The sequence below is a fragment of the Vicia villosa genome, linkage group LG2 (genome assembly GCF_029867415.1).
Source record: "Vicia villosa cultivar HV-30 ecotype Madison, WI linkage group LG2, Vvil1.0, whole genome shotgun sequence".
In the NCBI taxonomy this organism is placed as follows: domain Eukaryota; kingdom Viridiplantae; phylum Streptophyta; class Magnoliopsida; order Fabales; family Fabaceae; genus Vicia; species Vicia villosa.
Genome location: NC_081181.1, coordinates 220,156,470 through 220,171,020, shown reverse-complemented (window position 1 = coordinate 220,171,020; position 14,551 = coordinate 220,156,470). Strand labels below are relative to the sequence as shown.

The window sequence follows — 14,551 nt, the reverse complement described above, 5'->3', positions numbered from 1 at the left end:
GAATTGTATTTATGATCAAATATTTTTGATAAAAAATGGTATACGGGAAAAAATATATTATTGATCTAAATATTTTAATATACGAAAAATATATTATTGATCTAAATATTTTTTTTTAAAAATGGTATACGGGAAAAAATTTATTATTGTTCTAAATAATCTTATATACGAAATTTACTATTGATCCAAATATTTTTGTGAATGATACCTAAACAAAAATGAATTCTGTACGGGAAAAAATCTATTATTGATTTAAATATTTTTATATACGAGAAATAGTATTTATGATTAAATATTTTTAATCAAAAAATGGTATACGGGAAAAAATATATTACTGATCTAAATATTTATATATGTGAAATAATAAATTATTAATCTAATTTTTTTTTAACATTTTTTTTTTAAAATCAATGATGTATCCAAATTCGCGTAACCGAACAGAACCCGTGCGTATGCACGGGTTTGTTACTAGTTCATAATAAAAAAGCAAGATGAGAATTTGGGCAAGTTTGCCACTTGGCAAGCCCACGTCAATTCTTACATTTAGACAACTTTCTAAAAGAGGAAAGTTTTCATTTAAAAAATTATTTAATTAAATAAAAAATAAACTAACTAATTGTATTCTTTATATTTTATTTTTAAATTAATTATTTCATTATTTCCTAAGTAATAATGAAGACTATAATCACTCTACAGAACAACTCAATAGTCACATTGAAAAATTCAATAAACACCATTTATTACATTTTTATATTTTTATATCTATAAAATAAAGACTATAAAATAAAGACTATATTTTGTCGTACAAAGATTTTTTCTAACACTTTTTATTTGTTTTAATTTATTTTAATCATATTTTAATAACACCAATGATCAATGATGTGAGCCCAAATTCAATCACATATTTATAATAGATAATTACATTTTGATAATGAACCGTTGAGTTCTCACTTTACACGATATCTAGAAAATTTCACACAACTTCCTAGAGTTGCTCATCATTTCCTACATCCTTTCATATTCTCTTTTGTTTCTCTCTATAAAACCCTAAAATATGTTCAGTGTTGTCACATCTTCATTATTCACATCTGAAAATTACATTGTTAGTTCATTCTTCATGATTCAACTGTGCACAGTTTCACCATGAAACATATGAATAATTTCTTTAGTCAGTGTTCAAGATTTATGTTCTCTTTAATCACTGTTTAAGCATATCTGTTTTCTTTTTTCAGGTTAACAATCAATTCCTGACTCGCCCAATTGAATCTGTACAATCAATTCAGAGCTCAATCATAGACCGATTAAGCTTCATATCGAAGCTCTAACTAAGGCCTGAGCATAACCACAATGACAACAAATACGCAATAACAAATCAATCCAACCGAGCAACTCGCAGCCTCACAACCAACAATAATTCACTGGCAACAACGACGACAAACACGCATAATAGAAGGGGTTGAAGAATAGAAGGAGAAAAAGATTGAGAGTAAAAGTAAAGAAAGAAACTCACTGATTGTAACGTTTCTTCGCCGAGAAAACTCATTTTCACATTGGAACAATTTCGAATTAGATTTCTTCTTTTCTTCATGTTTATGAAATTTTCTTGATATGAATGTGTTGTCATGTCTTTTCTAAACCTTATCACCATGTTTGTTTACATCAATTCATCGTTGTTGAGATTTAATTATAAGCTTAGGAGTTCATCTTCTTCCAACTTCTTCAGTTAGTTATTGTTGTTGATGGTTAATTTAGAATGCAAAGGCCATGTGACAATCGTATTCATGCGTTTGATGTTTGTTTTTGTGATAAGTTGTTATCGTTTATGGAACAAGAGGAAACAAAGTGAAGAAAATAAAATGAGAAACGAGAGAGAAAGAGACGAGACGGTTTGACAAAAGAGTAATTTTTTTTTGCCTTTTTTGTTTTATTTATTTATTATTAATTGGGTTAATTCATGATTGGTTGATGAAAAAGTCTCCTACTATTTTTGTGACATTTAATTCATTAAATACAAAAGGGAAATACAAAAAAAGCAAGTTAATGAGAAAGAGAAATTTTTGTACGGTAAATTTTTTTTTAAGTTTTGTTACAATTTATTATGGTGTGATTTGTTTGGTCAATTAATCTTCTTAATTGTTGCAAGTTTTTTTTATTTAATAATAAATCTTAGTGTTATCTTTTATTCTATTTGCCAAAGGATCAATTAATTTTTTTTTCCATTGAGGAAGTCTGATTTTTCTTTTTTCTTGATCCACGTGATGGTAGAAAGCCCCTTATCTCTCTAAGAATATGGTAATAGATTCAATGAATTTTTTTTAGCAGGAGAGTTACAATAACCTTGGCACACATTTTGTTATTTGACCTAAAGTCATGGTTACTATTTGGCCTTTATATCCATCTAAAATAAATTATTGTCATTTATGGTTCAGCTTAAGTTTATTTTTCATATATATTATGGAATATTAATCATATCATTCCGTTTCTCTTTCCAATGCTGAATTTATTTTTTTATATTAATAAAAATTATTGTCATTTAATGGTTTGTTTTATAAATGGAAATAAACATTAAAGAAGGCAAAGAATGAAAATAGTTTTTAATATTTCAAATTTTTTAACGGGATGTGATAGTTATTATAGGATTTAGAATTATGTTTTTTCCTACGTCCAAATTTTTTTGTTTCACCATTATATAAGAAATAAATTACAAGAAAAAACCAAATTTATTAATATGCTACTTCTTTTAATCATTGAATCAAATTTGAGTCCTTATTAGCTAATGTAATTTTATTTTAATTTTTATAAGAAGCATTTTAACCTAACTTAGGAGTTAGGAAACCAAAAGATATTTTTTTTTTAATTATAATTAGTATATACAAAATTCTAATAGCGCGTGAAAAATTTAGTCACATGTAAAAAATATTATATAATAATTTTTTGTTAACATCCGAAATTATATATTGTTAATATTGTTAATATTGTTAATAATGATTTATCATTGTTGTGATAATTTTAGATTTGATTTTTTTATTCCTTTTAAAAAATAATAACAAAATAATAATCAAACTTTTTAAGAACCCTGAGCGCCCCTTTCTTTTTTGTACGATTTTCTTTTGAAAAGTAAAATATTGCAGAAAAAAGCTTTGTGTTACTCTAAGATACAAACAGAATAAAAGAAAAATAAAAACTAATAAAGTAGATTTAAGTGTCATTATCAAGATAATGTCCATAATCTTGAGTTGTGATAATTTATTCAATTTGAAAGAAATTTTAGATAATCTTGAACTTTTAATTTGCTGGAATTATAGCTTTACATTTTCATACTTTTTGCTCACATTAATATTCACTTTTTGTTTTTATTTCATGTAAATGTACTATTTATATTTAAAATTTTTTTGTTTATTGATAAAGTTGTGCTTTTTTATAGTAAAACAACTATTACTATATGAGGAGGGTTACATTTACTCCAGGAGTAAGGTATAATAATTTACTCGAAATCTAGATCATTGATTTTTTTCAATCTAGTGGTTAAAAATAATAGATAATTAAATGTGGAGAGAGTTCAAATCTAGATCAATGATTCTTTTCTTTCTTATTGATGACTACCTATTGATCACTTTTTTTCTGAAATATTTTGTATTTAATATTTAAATGTTATTTAATTTGTTCAGGACTCATTTTTTATTATTTAGGTGCATTTTATTTATAGAGTATTAGAAATTAAATAAAATTTTATTAATATCTTAATAATGTTTTGTTATTTAATTTTGTTAATAAAGGTTAAAGTACAATTTTATTTAATATTATTACAAAAAATTTAGTTAAATAGACTTTTTTATGTATACTATTAATAACAATAACATTTTATCTATACAATAATAATCTTACTATAAATAAAAATTGTAAATTATAAGTGTTTTTTAAAAAAAAAAAAATTACTTAAAAAATATTTACCCGTGCCTCGCACGGGTCAAAGTACTAGTTAGTTATTATAATGGTTTATTATCATCTTTATAAGAGTTTAATAGGAAAAACAATATTAAACTTGCATAGAGGAGAAGAAATCTATGTAAAAAGTTTTTTACATTGTGAGTTGGTTGGTTGCTGCCTGCCCAAGGTGTGTTTAAGTCTGAGACCTTAGTTAGGTTAGTAAAAATATTTTGGTGAAACAATAGTGGTTAATTGATAAATTAGTTTTTAGTAAATATTTATAAATTAGTTGATAATGAAGAAATCAACAGATTAAATTGATAATATTTGATAAAATTAATAATTGAACTAATTTATAAATATAAGCAAGATTAAGAAATATGTAATATTAATTTTATTTTTTTCAATTAAAATAATGTAAGCAAATTTGAAAGAAAAATAGTAGTTTATAAATTATTTGTATTAGTTTATTCAGGGCCGGTCCCGACTTTTTTGAGGTCTGGGTAGAACAAAAAAATGCACCCCTAACAAAAAATAAAATTTTAATCGCTTCCAAAATGAAGAAGTATATCAGAGACAAAATATGAAGTCTTGGTTATTTTTAACAATAATTTTTTTTTAATGCAGATAAGAAGTCATATATAAATTATTAAAGAAATCAAAATTGAAATATGATAAATTGAATTAAGAATGAGAATCTTTTAAGTGTCTTAATTGCTTTAATTTCTAAGCCTAGTTGGTAAAAAATTTATTTCTATGATAAGATAAATGATAAATCAAAGCGTAATTGATAATGAATTTAATTTCATCATAAAAATTTGATAATAAATGAGTTAATTGTATAACAAACTTTTAAATATTTAATTATAACATATAAATAGTCTCTAAAATTTATACTAAAATAAATTATTATAATTGAAAAATTATACACCGTCAAGTAATCATAATTGTTAATTAGTTGAAAATGTTTGACTTTTATTATAATTTATTTTAAACTAATATAATTGAATGGTTTTGATGCATTGATAGAGTAAAAAAATTTACACTATCAGTTTATAGCAATTAAACTCAAAATAAATTAAAATTAGAAGGGTTACAATATATAACCATCTAGAATAAAATTTGATTTCAAATCTCATTTAATTGATTATAAACATATTATTTTATAATTAAAATTTAATAAATACTCATTGTCACAAAAATTAAAACTATATTAAGAACTTGTTGAAACATGTGAGTATATCTGTAAAAAATTGTACTTAATTTGATAACCAGTTTCACTAAAAGCTATATAATTTATTATTACATTATGAAATTTTTCAACTACAGCCCCATATTTCTGAGGCCTTGGGTTATGGATCTGCTTGCCCAGGCCCAGAGCTGAACCTGAGTTTATTAAAACTAATTATTTAGTATAGACAGACAGTAATTACCATGCATAATATATATTTATTATAATTATTATATAAAAATGTTTGTCTATCAATTTTTAAAAATATATTACTATTAAACTATGAGTTTAAACTTTAAAGGTAGTGCACTCTCGGTGTAAAATATTTTACAAAGTCAATGCATCACAACCTTTAAAAAGAAATATTTTATATGTGATTTAAAGAAAAAGTCAAATTTTTAACAAAATTAACGGTTATAATTTCACTCAATGTTTTAAAAACCGGACCGGTCATCGAACCGGTGAGGGTACTGGGTCATTGGTTTATCGGTCGAACCACTGGGTCACTGGTCGAACCGCACGACCAAACCGGATTAAACCGGATAACTCGGTTGAATAGACATGCCATTATATAGGTATAAAACCGGTCGAACCGGATGATTCAGTCTCTAAAAAAATATAACTAGCTTTTAAATTTTTAAAAAATATCATATCATAAATTCACAATTTCATAACTTAAATTCAAATTTTAAACAAAGGTATCACATATAAGAAAATAGTAAAATATTACAAAGTCTAATTACAACATAATCTAAACAAAATCTAATTACAACATAATCTAGTTGAATAGTTTATAACAAAATAACTCCAATATATACCAAATTTAATTCAAAATAGGATCCTCCTAAAAAGAAAATTAAATAAAATTCAATATGTTTATGCTATTTAAGAAAATTTATTAGCAAAGATAACAAATAGACAATAAAGTTTTTAATTTGTCACTAACGAAAAAAACTATGTGAGAATGCTATTTAAGTAATACACTACTAAATATATTAAAAAAAAAAGTTTAAAAAAAAAGTTTAAAAGAAATGTTAAAAAAAAAGTTAAAAAAATAATTTATAAAAAAAACAAAAAAAAAGCAATTAAACCGCCGGTTTTCCCGGTTTTCACCGGTTCCCACCGGTTTGATGGCATACCCGATCCGACTATTGAACCAGACCGGTTACCTGGCCGGTTCCCGGTTCGACCGGTCCGACCGGCCGGTCCGGTCCGGTTTTTAAAACACTTCACTGACAGTGTAAAACTGATTTATTTTTCTTAAAAATACAAATAACATATATATATATATATATATATATATATATATATATATATGAGTATAAAAATAAAATGGATTTTATTATAAATAAATATACAAAATATAATAACATATTCATTCAAACTCTTCAATTATTTTTATATATAAGTATAAAAATAAAATAGTATTACTATAATAACATTAAAAGGCTTAATTTGTAAAAAAAAAAAAAAGAGCCAATAAATTAAAAATTTCTCTAGAAATCTTGCTAAGACAGCTCATGAATATTAGAAAAATTGAATAGATGATATACATAAATAAATTAAACTAATATTTACTCAATTTTTTATATATAATTTGTTAGATTCATGTTAAGTGGTCAAGAAATATAAATATTTAAATCTTAACTTTGTAAACCATTTGTTTTTATCCTTAAAAAAAAATGACATTCTAGATACACAAACAGATTAAGCTAATATTTACTCAATTTTTGATATATTATTGTTTTTTTTTTGATTGGATATATTATTGTTAGATTCATGTAAACTGGTCAATTAATATAACTATGTAAACTGGTCAATTAATATATACATTTTGGGTTAAGTCCCCAAATCATTTGTTTGGTATTTAATCTTCTTTAGAATACAGTTTTTGTTTATAAAAGAAGTATAATTATTAAATTTGATATAAAAATAAAATAGTATTGTTACAATAATATTAAACTAAAAAGGTTTCATTTGTATGAAAGCGTTAAGTAAATAAAATAACGTGAAGGTAATTTAAGAAGATAAATAGTTAGATAACGCTATAAAAGTATAGACTAGAGAAAGTAGATTCAGAATGAACGTGTTATGTTATTATGGGTATAAACTATGAAGTTTAATTAATAAAAATAAAATAATAATAATTTGGCAAGAGAAGAAAAGGAAAAGACTAGAAGAAAAAGGAAAATGTTGCGTCGTGATCGTGTCAATTAATTTAGAAAAAAAAAGAAAAAGAAAAAAAAAAAAGAGTTAGTGATATTTCTGGGAAGCTTCGCGGGTGTGACTTCCTTCCCACTTGCCGGCCATTTCATTCAATTCAATTCTATTCAACGCCAAAATATCTATCTATTCTTCTTCTTCTTCTTCCCCTAAATCACACAGATTTTAGATTTCTACATCAACAAAAAAACAGATTCTAGATTATTTATTTACCAACAGATTAAGAAGCTGTTGCTGCTGTGTGGGGTCCACCCACTTCTCTTCTATTGCAGTCAAACTGGCTTTGAGTTGAGTTGATCTGATCTGATCTCAGATATGGGTTCTGTATCTGCGGAGCACAAGATGGACACTGATTTCGACGAAGAAACTCCTCTCAGTTCTTCACCCTCTTCTTCTTCTCCTCATACTACTGCCGCATCTAAACCTCATACTTTTCATTTCGATTCATCACTTCCTTTGCCCAAATCATCTTCTTTTTCTTCTTTCTTAAACCATTCTTCCACGAGACGAATCAGTAGGAGTATTTATATTGTTTTAATCAAAGCTAAGATCAACCTCTTGTTACCTTTTGGCCCCTTGGCTATCTTCCTACATTATTTCACCGCTAAACATGTTTGGGTTTTCTTCTTCGCTTTATTGGGTATTGCCCCATTGGCCGAACGTCTCGGTTATGCCACTGAGTACTTTTTCTTTTTACCTTTTTCTTTTTCTTCTTTCTTCCTATTATTAATTACTATTACCACCATTACTTTTGCTAACCTATCAATTTTATGCAGACAACTTGCCTTCTACACCGGATCAACAGGTTTGTATACTTTTTTTTCTTTTTCTGATTGCATTGTATTGTATAGGAGAGATGGATTCGTTAGGACTTGCGTTACATCCACTTTTATTATTGGTATGTGCAGTTGGGGGTTTGCTGAATGCTACATTTGGAAATGCAACTGAAATGATTATATCAATTTATGCGTTGAAAAGCGATATGATTAGGGTTGTTCAGCAATCTTTACTTGGTTCTATCTTGTCTAATATGCTTCTAGTTCTTGGATGTGCATTCTTTACTGGTGGGATTGTTCACTACCAAAAACTTCAGGTTTTCAATAAGGTAAAAGACTATCATCAATCGCTTCGTTAATCTTATTGTGTGTTCTAACCTAACCTCACAGACTTCACTTTGCTACAGGCAGCTGCTGTTGTCAATTCGGGGTTATTGTTGATGGCTGTTATGGGAATACTGTTTCCTGCTGTGCTTCATTTTACTCACTCGGAGGTTCATCTTGGGAAGTCAGTGTTATCGTTATCGAGGTTTAGTAGCTGCATAATGCTAGTGGCCTATGCAAGCTACCTTTTCTTTCAACTTAAAAGTCAACAAAATTTTTATACTCCAGTTGACGAGGTTGGTTCTCTTTCCCCATTTGTTTTCCTTTTTTCGTAGCACTGAATCGTAGGTTTGTGATGTATACTGAACTCATGATGCACTGCGTGTCAAGTACTTGATGTGCAGCCATTTATTTTTGTTATCAATATTTTTTCATCCTATTGATATAACATGTATAAGTATGCTTTTTGTTAGATTTTTTTGGACTCATGTCATGTTCGGTATCGTCTTTTTCCTGTCTGTTAACTAGTGTTTGCTAAATTACTGGTATCCATTTTGCTTTTAGGGCCTTATTTTCCATGTGAGAATTTCAAGATACAATTTTTTGTATAGTTAGACAATTTAAATACCTTTATTGTGTGTGTATGTTACCAACATAAAAACTTACTACCCAGCCCCTAACACAAAAAAAAATAAAATGAAAAGGAATGGTCAATAGTTCAAGATGCCTTTTGATGTGTTTTATTCACACTATATTTTATTTAGTATTTTAGTTACCAAATCATTGATGTACGACTAATGGAAATAGGAGAAGTCATACACATGCATTTCGTGATGGTGAGTACTTGAATGGAGTTTTGATGGACTCCTCAAGACAAGGGGAAACCTAAGGACCACAATCATTAACCATTTTATTTTGTTTACTCAAAGGCTCAAAGCCCGGCTGTATAGTTGTTTTTAATTGAAAATGTTAGTTGTTCCCGAAGGTGTAGTCTAGGGGTATATAAGTTTGGACGAAAAGGGGTTTGAGAAGGATGACCAGGGTTCGATCCCTGCTCTGCTAACAATTTCTCCCTCCCATAAGAAACTTGCCACAACATTTGCTTATGAAAAAAAATACAACCAGCCCTATGTTCAGCACTTCCCTACACTATCCCTAATGGGTCTGGGACTTTGCATTTTGATGGATGTTGGCGTGCACGGATTCGTCTTGCATTTATTACAATCTTTTTCTTTATTGTTTAAAAATTATTTTATATATTTCAAAAAATAAAAGAGTTTGTATGAGTGAATTTGTGCCTGTTTTTCTTTACCTTCCAATGGTCTTTTTACAGTTAATCTCCATAAATTATACAGGAAGTAGATACAAGTGAAAACACTGATGAGGAGGAAGAGCTCGAGTTAACTAAGTGGGAAGCAATTATCTGGCTTGGTATTTTGACAGTATGGGTATCAGTATTATCTGGATACCTTGTGGATGCCATAGAGGTATTTCAGAATTTCTGAATCATTCAGCTTCTGTTATTTGTTATTCTTGTGGAATGTTGAATTTGGGTTTGTTCTTATTGTTTACTTCATTTTGGCATAAAACTTTAATCATAAACCACGTACATAGTCTTATATTGTGCCATAGATCCATGTCGTTGCGATGCCTATGGTTCACCATGATCGAAGTCAAAGACCAGATAAATAAGACGATTTATACCCATAAGTATGGGTGACAAGTAAAAGGAGTTTGTAAGCCTAGCTCAATATCACCTAGCACAATAATGTTGCTTAATATGATAAAATAAAACTGACTTAAAAAGCAGCACAACTTAAAAACATTATGGGAGTTAAAAAAACCACGGGATACTAATTAGAGCGAAAATTGAGTACCCTAACTGAAGGGAATTCTATATTTTTAGAACTATTCTGAAGAAACAGTCACAGGATTGGGTCAAAAGAGTGATGATAACTTTTGATATGGCATTGGATTTTGAAGATTCAGGTGAAAAAATGGAGAGATGATTTAACCCGCTAATAGGTTTTATTTTTTAAATAATGCTGACTTTACTTTTATAAACATATTACTGTACTAAAATATAGATCAATTACTAGTAGTTTTCTAGGCCAACTCTCTAGTATTTTTAATATAATTAATCAATTCAATTATACTATCCAACACAAAAAACTCTAATGATCTATCAGAAAGATTATTTGTGACGATTTTGTTTACTGTTTTAATGTTTTTTATGGACCAAAGTTTATATTTCGAGTCTTAAATCTGTTTGGTTAAGCTGCTTTTTGTTAAAGTTGCAATCATACCATTCACGTATAGCCTATTCTCCTCAGCTCTTTAAGTTTTTCGTTCTGGCATAGATCGACTCTGGATGTTCATAAGCAAATCAACTCCTGTTACCTCCTAATTGGTCCATGCTGTAAAACAAAATATTATAGGAAATCATGAGACAAGATTCTAAAGTCATGAAAAGGAAATATAGCGACAGAGGAGAAAGATTTTAAATACGCATTAATCCTTGCCCAAAACCCAAAAACTACACAGGAACAGAAAGTTAATGATTGCTTTGTGATTATACACCTCTGAAACATCACTGTCATTCTTTTCCTTGTTGACAATGATGAACGCTACCATCCCTAGTCTTTTCACTTGTATCTACTTCCTAAATTAATTCATAAGCATATTCGGTTTCTGTTCTCTTGCAGGGAGCATCTGAATCCTTGAATATGTCAGTGGCTTTTATTAGCGTCATCTTGCTTCCAATAGTTGGAAATGCTGCAGAGCATGCAAGTGCTATCATGTTTGCCGTAAAGGACAAGCTAGTAAGTGGCTTTCAAAGCTTGCATTTATTCTATGATCACTGTTTAATCTGTTAATGGATTCAATTTTTTCACAGGATATCACAATTGGAGTTGCTGTTGGATCATCAACCCAGATATCGATGTTTGTGGTATGGCCTTGAACTCTTATCAAATAGCCTGGGTTTCCCATGTAATTGGAAGATGTTTCTAGTTTATGAACTTCTGTGAATGAGATGATGGTTGTTGAAAATAATTGATTCGTATTCTCTTGAAATTTGTAGATCCCTTTCTGTGTGGTTGTTGGATGGTGCATGGGAAAAGAAATGGACTTGAATTTTCAACTCTTTGAGACTGCCACACTTTTTATCACTGTGCTGGTAGTTGCATTTATGATGCAGGTATGTGTTTTCTTATTTAACCCTATGAAATTGTCCTTACAGAATTTGTTAATGTTTCCCGACTTTATAGGCAAACTAATGGATATCAGTTAGTTCTCATCTTAGTTGTTTAGTCAAGCCGAAAGTTCTTGTCTTTTATATTGACATAGAGTAGAAATTCCAAATGACTAGAGTGATAGAAGACTTTCAGAAAAGTTAGGAATTCATTCAATTATTTATCATTTGTTTTGAAAAGTCATATAAGAAGCTTCTTACATGATTATTGCTTATGAAACCTAATTAAAAAGTTAGGCAAAAGTAATAATAATTAATCTATTTTGCTAAATTCCATAATCCTGTGTTTGTGCGCATCTCTTTTTAAAAAAGGAATCCTTTGAGAGGATGGATTAAGCTGACCGGCTAATACCCTATGCCCCCTAAGTGCACATGCATTTGACACCCGTTTCTCAAATCTTCGCATATTATTCACACACGGATTCCTTCACATGTTTCTCAACGCTCGTTTTATATCATCACTTGCTTTGGCATTGGACATCTCTTCAGTTTACTATAGATAATTGAAACAAAGTGTGATATGAATAGACCAGGTACTACAATAGGAATATAAATACACACACGTCGCATACACGCACACTACTTTTGGGATACCAGGAAGTTGGAACACATCGCATACACGCACATTACTTTTGGGATACCATTACCAGGCAGTTGGAGAAAAATCTCTCATGAGAATGCATGTTCAGTGTTTCAACTTCTCATTCCATTATATAGAATACTATCTTATTTCTCTTGCTCTGGTATATTCATTCTCGTAGTTATGTCCGAAAAGCATGATTGTTGGTTTTTAATTTGCTGTTAAAACGGGCCATTTGTGATTTATTGCTCATTCTGCCTGGTTAGGATCAAGTAACTGTTTAGTCTATCCATGAGCTTTTTGTTGCATTTTCTTTGTCTATATTTTTTCCTTCCTATTTGCCACCATTATTTATGTCTGTGATAACTGACAACCATTTTTACATTGCTTTTATCCTTACAGGAAGGGACCTCGAACTATTTTAAAGGCTTGATGCTTATTCTATGCTATCTTATAGTTGCTGCCAGTTTTTTTGTACATGTCGACCCTAAAAGTGGTGAGTTAACTGATAATACATTGCCTATATATTATCACGAAGCAGATGCTATAGATGAATCTCCGATTCTCCTATTGCTAAGAAAATCTTTGAATAACCAGCATGCCTATTTTGTTGTACAGTTTCTGAATATTGTCAGTTTGCACGACTCAGTTTTCAATCTAGTCATGTTCAAGCTGTGCACTAGATGATTGGTAGTCTACTTTAGGAAATTTAGGAAGTTTTAACGATGTTTACTGACATTTATGCAGATGATGACTAAATATAGTGATCGTGCCCGGCAGTGGCTGCGGTCCATGTTGCCTATACTGGAAGGGTAGCAAGCAGCGTGTTTGAAAGATTTCCCAAAAAAAAGTCTTCATCCTGCTTTCAAAACCATGAAGTGTGATCATAGGCAATGCACTGTACTGAAAATTTTCAGCTTTGTACTATATCGAATTTTGAATGGATGATTTAATTTGTATTATTTTGATCTCCATAGTTTTCATTCATTATACCATAAAATTTATCTTACAGCCGTTTTGGTTCTCATATCTTTGACTGAATTGCTTTGAAAATAAATAATTTCAAAGTTTTTCATTTTTCGGTTTTAGTGGCGCTATCTTGAAATTATTAGAGTTCTTGTTAGATTTATTTATCATTTAATATTATTGTTTCTATGTTTATCAGTTTGTTAAATAAAATGCTATCTTTTAGAGAAGTCTTATTCTTTAAGAAAGTGGGGTTGTATTGTAGATAGAGATTAGGATTTCTTATGCTTTGGTTAAGTTTTCAATTCTGTATATACAGCTAACTTTTGCTTTCAATTCAATAAGATATATTTCCAAAACCTCTATGTTTGCTTTTAGTTTCAACCATGGGTATCAGAGCTCCATTATTGGGGCATGATCTTAATTGTGTGAGTACGAGGGAAAACAGTGAGTGTGTATTAAGAACGAAATGACAATTTCCTTTCTAAGTATACAATTTTTACAAGAATGACAGAAAGTGGTGGTAGTAGTTGTGTGCATCATGCTAATTCCAAGTTTGATGGCCACTATGATTATTGGGTGATGTTGATGAAAAACTTTCTCCGTTGTAAAGAATATTGAAATCTAATTGAAAATGAAATATTGGTTGTGGCGGATAGAGTAGAGCCAACAAAGGCACAACGGAAATCAAATTAAGAACAAAAGTTGAAGGACTTGAAGGTAAACCATTACCTCTTCCAAGTAATTTTGTCTGATGTGTTTGAAATAATCCTTAACAGGACGCTTCTAAAGATATATAGGATTCAACAAAGCAAAATTACCTCTTCCAAGTAATTTTGTCGATGTGTTTGAAATAATCCTTAACAGGACGCTTCTAAAGATATATAGGATTCAACAAAGCAAAATTCCAAGGTTTAAATAGGGTCAAAATGACACGATTGCAAATACTCTAAGGTTTAAATAGGGTCAAAATGGCACAATAGCAATCTATCTAGGTATTTCGACACCTCCTTGTATCTGTCGAGCAACTTGCTTCTACACACGAAATTATACTTTCAACAATTTGTACTCATTCAACTTCTAGAAAATTGAGCCCACATGTCATTCTCCAATTTTACCTCTCGATAAATAAATCAATTTATTAATAGACATTCGCACCATCTGTATATTATAGCATGCATTTCATCTCGCATAGTGGCTAAAATGTCAATCATAATAACTTTTTATACTTATAGACATATTAGTTGAATTAATTCTCAAATGTACGTAAA

The 14,551-nt window shown here is 29.2% G+C and overlaps 1 protein-coding gene across 1 annotated transcript; it reads left to right on the top strand.

The window, feature by feature from the left end:
- The first annotated feature begins 7,389 nt into the window (after positions 1 to 7,389).
- Positions 7,390 to 13,341, top strand: LOC131654000 (vacuolar cation/proton exchanger 2-like). Its single transcript, XM_058924375.1, has 10 exons — positions 7,390 to 8,061; positions 8,158 to 8,186; positions 8,290 to 8,486; positions 8,565 to 8,777; positions 9,837 to 9,968; positions 11,187 to 11,303; positions 11,378 to 11,431; positions 11,564 to 11,680; positions 12,717 to 12,810; positions 13,062 to 13,341. Exons 1-10 carry the CDS (start codon positions 7,697 to 7,699, stop codon positions 13,070 to 13,072), a joined length of 1,329 nt encoding a protein of 442 aa, XP_058780358.1. The 5' UTR covers positions 7,390 to 7,696; the 3' UTR covers positions 13,073 to 13,341.
- Positions 13,342 to 14,551: the final 1,210 nt, after the last annotated feature.